This window comes from Mya arenaria, chromosome 12 (assembly GCF_026914265.1).
Source record: "Mya arenaria isolate MELC-2E11 chromosome 12, ASM2691426v1".
NCBI classification, from domain to species: domain Eukaryota; kingdom Metazoa; phylum Mollusca; class Bivalvia; order Myida; family Myidae; genus Mya; species Mya arenaria.
Window position 1 is genome coordinate 36448345 of NC_069133.1, and position 7777 is coordinate 36456121.

Here is a 7777-nt window from a genome sequence, read left to right on the forward strand (position 1 = left end):
GGGTATGTCCTTGTAATTGTATTGTTTTATTACGGAAGCAATGGTAATAAAAGCCTACAAAGAACTTTATTAGGCATACACACGCGGTACATGCTTAACGTGAACGAAAGAGATTGGTAATAGATATGTATTATCATGACAAACTGAAGATGATCAAAAGGTAAAACGTCGCTAGAATATGAACAAATGGATCCTTTTCTGATTGTTGAAAATCTTTAAAGATATTTGAAGTTATCGGGAAGGGGACCCTGATTGAATAAATTAATCAAAGTACTGTAAGTTCATTTGAAAGAGCAATAGAAATGTTAAGATGGCCGACATCAGAACAGTAAGACCAGGCAACATGATAAAACATGAACGATCTGTCAAATTACAGAAAAGAAATTAAAAATGCATTTCCAATAGTACAGACTAAAATGAAGTAAATCAGGAAACATCGTTGAAAGCTCAGTGTATGATAATGAAACATTGTCAGATATTAATAAATTGAATAAATTCGAGAGTAAACCTTGAGATGAAGCTCGTCGTGTAAGTGTGACTTATCACTGACGAACAAAAAATACAGGGCAGTAGTCAACATTATTATGAAACGCGTTGGTGATACACAGGAAGTAATACATATTCACTACAAAATATAATAATCATCAAATCATCTGGCAATAATATCGAATGCTTGTAAAGAGTCATAAATTAATGGATAAACTTATCAGAGGAATGAAAGTACTTGGACAACACATTACAGCAATTAAAAAATAATGCAATATGAGATTTTTAAAGAAAAATAAAAACCTGCGTTTATTGTACGAGTTACTTAAAATTAAACACTTTGTTTGACTTTGACAATTTATTTTTGACCGTTTATGTAACAGCAGCAATGACTTTTCTAAGCCCAAAGTAGTTAGAATCATTTCTGCCGCTGTTTTTTTTTACTGATTATTACTCTCAATTGTCATTGAGAGTGACGTGTTTGCGGTTGGTTTTTTTAATTGCTATTGCAATAAATGCTGTTAAGTGTTATTGTTCTAGTGGTCGTTGTTGTTGTTAAAATGACAGTTGTAAAATGCTTCGTGGATCTGACTACGACGTGTGAATTCCAAGCAATATGTATGCGGCACTATGGCCATCGGAACGAGAATCACCGACGCCTATGACCTTGGTGAAAGAAAGTGTACCTGTATCTGAAGAAGTGAGGGTAACCTATGAGGAAAAACGCATCCATATGAATATGTTATCTTGTCCACTAGTTCAATAACTGTATTTTTATATTAACCTATTTTTTATTCGTGCAGTTTGCATTTGCTGAAATAGGTGAATGCAAACGTCCCATCTTATTTTAATGAATGCTTCAGCGGCTGAAACGCAAGACGTCCGTATGGTTATATTTACCAGCGAGAAGAGTCATGAAATGAAATTAAAAACACAATATAGACGTTAATACTGGCCACTGTAAGTGATTCGATGAGACAGAAAACGTTGATTTTAAGAACATGAGCGTTAACACTGAAAAATCCCTGATAGCATCTAGGGGGGGGGGGGGGGGGGGAATTCAAACACCTGACTCGCAATCTGATATAAGAAGATACCGTTGATACAAGTTGACGATAAAGTTAAAGATATAAGGATGCCTATTTTCACTCAAGACAAAATGGTTGCAACATAACAATCAATTTTCGGATATTGAGTTTATGTTTACATAAACATCCAAGAACCTCAAACAAACTGAGAATTGAACTGAAATGAGTAAAATTGTTATATAAAAATGAAAAATGGCAACCAAATGAAAATATTTGCTTACAATTCATATTTAGATGTATATTGTAAATATTATCAATATTCTACATCGTAATGCGGATTCAAATAAGGATGTTTATTATGCATAAAGAATTACTCCAATCCATCGATATATTGACCAAATATTGTATAAAATCTATATATGTATGCGGTATTAACAAGAATCAAACATCGAAGATTTTAATTCAGGTTATACTGTCGTAAAATAAGCTAACATTATTTCATTTTGTTCGTGTTACTAGAGGCTGACTTCTTGAAAGTAGAGATATCAAAAATATTCAGCTTTGATACATTGAATAAAACAGGGACAACCTCAATAAGCGAAAATTCACTCATAACCTTGTTAAGAAGAACATGGCAAGGGCCCAAGCGACGATGAACTAGAGACACAAACGTATAGACACCACATATTCAAATATAAACACCACAAACAGACCTCACACGCATCAGAATAGCTTTCCCTATGAATGGCATGCCGAACATCCAGAAATGCAGGTAAACCAGGGATAAGCATATTAAGGAAAACTGAAATTATTAACAAATAACACACGAATAAAGTGAACTGCAACAATTACCTACGAATTAAAGAAAGCTATTATTGAAAAGGTAGAAGGAGAAAACGATTTAATTCCTGCCAGGTCTGGATATTCTTATCCCATAATAATCAATCCACATAAAACCACCACGAGTCAGTGAATTGTGTATGTAGCCAGAGCGATTATCTTATTAATTTACCAGTGTTACTTAATGGCCTATGAAGAGTAATGTTTCGGTTCAGTTATTACAAAATAGAAACAGTTGCACATATTGAAAATGCTTTCCATTCAGTTAAAGAACCAAGGTGACCCAAACAATGGTTAGATTCTGGCTGGGAATTATGTAAGATCACAAGACAAAACGGAGGCTTTCATTTGGGCCGATGCCTTTTGATAGACCATAAAAGTCGTTAAATAAACGTACACCCCAAACATTTTCAAAGACGTGACTCTGTAACCTTATGATGACTATTATAAATAAATGAATCCTTATTAACAGTGACAAATGCAGACAGAGGTCGGAACACATGCATGTTTTCTTAAAATGAGAATTATTTGCTCTTATATATCCCAGAACAGGCATCATGTTCATTTTTTATTGTATTTCCATGAATTGTACTACAGTTCCTTGTTCTACTGTTAATAGTGTATTGTAATAATATTTCCTGGTTATAACTTATTAACTCAATTTATAGGCCAATGTTTTCGTTATACATACTGTTCCTTTTATACGATTTAGCATAATGGTGTTTTCTTACATCGGTGTTTTGTCATGTTTAGATTGGTTCCAGAAAATAGGCAAAAACAATGCATTGTTGATAAATGTATTTATAATTATTCAATTTAGCCTAAATGAAATAGTTTTTTAACCTAGGTGAAATGACTTACTATATTCTTCTACATACAGAATATTTTACCTCAAGATCTAACATCTTGAATTACTGGCAATAAATGTAGGGTTTTAGCCTATGCAAATGATATAATTTGCAAATTGCTTTGAATGCATGCAGGCAAAATGTTATTTAAAATATATCTTTAGTAGGCATATACCCTATAAACCTACATTCGTCTCAGTGCTATAGAGTTTTATCTACATTTTTATGAGAAATATGAGATATGCAAAATATTGGAATGGACTTTTGAAGCCGTTTTATATTTGCGAATTTTATTCTTGAAACGGGCTTCATTTTAAAGTTATATACGATTTTTCAGTTCTTCCTACAAAACTATTTCTAGCGCAGTATTCATAACGTAGCTTGTTCTTATTCATCTTAGTGGGAACACGTATATTTTTCTTAGTTAATTTCAAAGCCAACTAACAATGTTTAAACATCGTTCTTTAGAACACGAAAAACATCACTATATTAAATTTGAAGTAAAAAATCATTAATTTGAAAATCTTAACTAAGAAGCGTTATACATACGGCCCGAGACGTCTTACATTTAAATCGATCTATATTTCGTACAAGTTTTATCATTTTCGATTCCTAATCATCGCTTTTCGGAGAACCAAGAAAATCTAAGTCGATTCCGGGAAATTTAAAAATAGAATTAGAAACGATACAGCACTTCAGCGTTAAGATTGCTAGTTGTTTGAATTTGTAATGATTTCAGAGATTTAAAGCTTGATTTACCTTTCGGCAGTCTTCCGCTTTAAGCCAAACGGATACCACAAGTTGTAAGTAGTGAATGTCATACCATATAGCAGAAACTTTAACCGATCCATAAGTGTTTATAGTTCATATAATGTCACAATGTTTTCACACAAATTCCGTTACACCCCATATTTACATTTGACCTTTCGAAAATCATTTGACCTTGTCCAATTTTGAATTTTCAAATATGTTAAATTTGATTTACCATAAAACTTGCAATATTCACCCAGTAGCCTCGGACCAATATTGCCTTTTGCAACAATTACACAAACCATGCGAACAAGAATTTGTTACCCTTCAGTACGTGGAAAAAGTGCGCACGATTTACGTATGACCATGCCAGTGAGAGTTACGCTTAACATGCCATAGTATATTTCGGTATCATCGTTGCACAAACGGAAACCTCAAAGTGAACCTTTCATGCAGCGTTAGCAACCGTTGAGTAGTAAATCGTGTGTTTTTGAGATTGCTCAAGATAAGTGTCACAACTGATCGAACTGAAAGCACACTAAAACGGACGGTGGAACATCGTATGTAATATCGTATATAATAGGATCGGTGCGCTATTGATATTTATATCTATATGAAATATTATATTGACTATCTAACCGTATGGTCTATCAAATCAATGATATTTAGAACCCAAAAGTTCTCTTTAATCTTGGACGCTTTACTTGAGAACAAATTTAACAAAGCTTCATTAAGGAATTAATGGCAAACATAATGAAAACTAAGTAACTCAGACAAAATAAATTATCAAATATATCAAGTATTAATTTAAAAGGAACAAAGCCAAGAAAAGGACCACGGAACGAAATAAGTATCCGAAGGAATTCGTTCTTTCAACCTATACCATATAAAGTATGTGTCTATTTTGTTAAAGCAAAACAAGTAAAGTACCCATCTAATGACGAAAAATATACATTGCAATGTCATTTAAAACAGGATCACCGTCCCATTGGGCTTGGACTTTTAACATAAGCATACATACACATGTTTAGATGCAAACGTATATTGATAATAATGTATTCCCTTTATTCTATGCTTCAGGACTGTTTCCCAGGTGTTCATTATTCAGACAACGAAGATTTGCACCAACAACCACGTTCCAAGGTATTATGTCATGGCTTATCTATCGTTCATTCCGATCGAACTTTCGTGGTTTACTTCTCTTAATTATTTGTGGAATTACGTTCTGTCTTTTGAACTACAATCGTTACTTGGCTTGTGCAACGTCATCTGCATTCGACCAGGAAGGAACTTCCAACGTGACGGGAATGCTCAGCCTTTTTCCAACTGTGCGGCCGTTAACGTTCCAGCGAGATAAGGCATATTTCGTTAAGGACAGAAAGGTGAAACAGGTTAACTGCGCTGCAATCTTTGATGGCGACGAAAGTGAAACTGCGCTTGAAGAGCGCCTGGCTTCTGAAGACAAGCGTTATTTCTTACAACCAATTGATTACATAAACATGACTTCAAACTGTTCAAAGTTTATTTTGGAAAGGGGATACGTTATTGATTCGCTTGACGAAAATGAATTTCCAATTGCTTTTAGTATTCTTATGTATACTGCGATAGAACAGGCTGAACGATTACTTCGTGCAATATATCGTCCACAAAACGTATACTGTTTCCATATAGACTCCAAAAGTGGAATTGACCTGTATCATGCGATGTCGCGCATAGCCGAGTGCTTTGACAATGTACACGTGCTGGAAAAACGCGTAGATGTGCAATGGGGCCACATGTCCGTGCTTGAACCTGAAATACTTTGTATGAAGTACCTTTGGAACCGCAGCGCCAAATGGAAATATTTTATAAACCTGACTGGAATGGAGTTTCCGCTCAAAACCAACTACGAACTAGTCCGTATTCTGCAGGCCTACAATGGTTCAAACGACATAGAAGGAACTATTAAAAGGCTTGTAATTAAGTTGCTTGGTCGGTCTTAGAGTTTTAAAAGTTTTTAAATATTTACACCTCTTATATTGATGGTTTGATTTTAACACGTTTTGCATCGTCGTTCAAACGAGAGAAACTTACAACAGTTGCCCAAACTAACATGAATCTTAAGTAGTAAAAAGCTTATATAACCTCTGTTGTATGTTAAGCTGAGTTGTAATCATGGGTTCGAAATACAAGAAAACTCATTTTTTGCGACCTAAGTCTAACACTTTGAATGCTAATTTTTATAGTAACCGTTACATTCTTAATAATATCCATTTTTTAAATTTGATTTTAGTCACTTCACATGTTATGTCGCAGAACGGACCGAATATAAGCTCACAATGATACTGATAATTTATTTATCTTCAAACGTTCATCGTTGTCAAACGCAATTAGGAAGGCTTAATATAAAGAAAAATAACATGTTGTGTTTTAAGGAAAACAAATAAACATAGTAAACATTAATAGAACCACATTTTATTATTCACTTTTAACGCTGATGTATATCGGTTTTGCTTTCAGAGCTATTCCAGACCGCTGGGCCAACGCAGGTCCTCCGCCAAAAGACATTGCTTTAACAAAGGGTGGCGTTCAAATTATTGCAAGCCGGGGCTTTGTTGATTTCGCTCTTCACGATCCCCGCGCCGCTGAACTCCTGAACTGGACGCGAAAGACTATGCACCCGGATGAGACTTTCTTCACGACTTTGAATCATAATCCGATTTTAGGAGTACCAGGATCATACCGAGGTTAATGTTTCTATCTGTAATATATACAATATATGAATTTATGTACAGTATATTAGTAAAGAATTCAAATGATTTGCAACTTTTCAAAGACCAGAGCAAGTAGGAAAATCTGTTCGCCTTTTCCCTCTCTCTCTCTCTCTCTCTCTCTCTCTCTCTCTCTCTCTCTCTCTCTCTCTCTCTCTCTCGTGTCTTTCATCCCTCTCTATCTTAAGTTTTAACTAACTCATATAACCTTAAACTGTCAAACTACCTTTCAGGCATACCGGAGACGGACGAGGTTGTTAAGCCATTCCTAGCACGCTACATAAATTGGTCTTGGGACACACTAGAGTGTCATGGGAAGTATGTCCATAGTGTTTGTACCCATAGCGCCCGCGATCTCCCTCCCATGAAGGACAGTAAAAAGTTGTTCGTGAACAAGTTTCACCAGGAGTTTCATCCCCTGGCATACGATTGCCTCGAGGAGTTGCTGTTAAATAGAACCAGAGACAGACACCTCGGACTTAGCAGTTTCAATTCCACTTTTTATTCTAACCTTGACTTTGTGAAAAATAGAGTCGAACCCTGACGATAGATCAAATAATGTTAAAATTCTTGGTTTGAGAAAGGAATCGTTTATCGTTCATTTGTTTCAAGCCTGTTAAATCTACATAGTTGAGCATTTATTCGTATGAAAATGAATTAGTAAAAACAGAAGACATGTATATCCATGTTAAGTTTCAGTTGGCAGAACTGTTCTCGGACCTCTAAATGTAACTATGTTTTGCAAACAGTTGTGTCCTTAATATCAAACTTCACCGATTGAGTAAACAATACTTTCACACAAGCGTTTGCCTTTAGTCAATACACAGTCAATATGATGATATCTGTAATCGAAAGACTCGTACAGGAAAAATTGCAAACGCGCCTCTAAAGCCATTGCCGATAACTGCATTCCATTTTTTTTAGGTTGCAAAATTTATCTGATGCTGGGTTTGACTGAAGCAAACATTGAACCACCAGTTATATAAGTCCATTTAAAACTTTTAAAGTTGTATTTGACTGATAGTCACTGTACATTTGACATTGCAAACCTAGAGCACATGGATTTTGTGTTTTG

The 7777-nt window shown here is 34.9% G+C and overlaps 1 protein-coding gene across 1 annotated transcript; it reads left to right on the forward strand.

The window, feature by feature from the left end:
* Positions 1-1102: 1102 nt before the first annotated feature.
* On the forward strand, positions 1103-7246 carry LOC128210643 (beta-1,3-galactosyl-O-glycosyl-glycoprotein beta-1,6-N-acetylglucosaminyltransferase-like). The gene is made up of 5 exons (XM_052914996.1): positions 1103-1192; positions 5033-5095; positions 5236-5903; positions 6452-6678; positions 6936-7246. The coding sequence occupies exons 1-5, from the start codon at positions 1103-1105 to the stop codon at positions 7244-7246; spliced, it is 1359 nt and encodes a 452-aa protein (XP_052770956.1).
* The last annotated feature ends 531 nt before the right edge of the window (positions 7247-7777 follow it).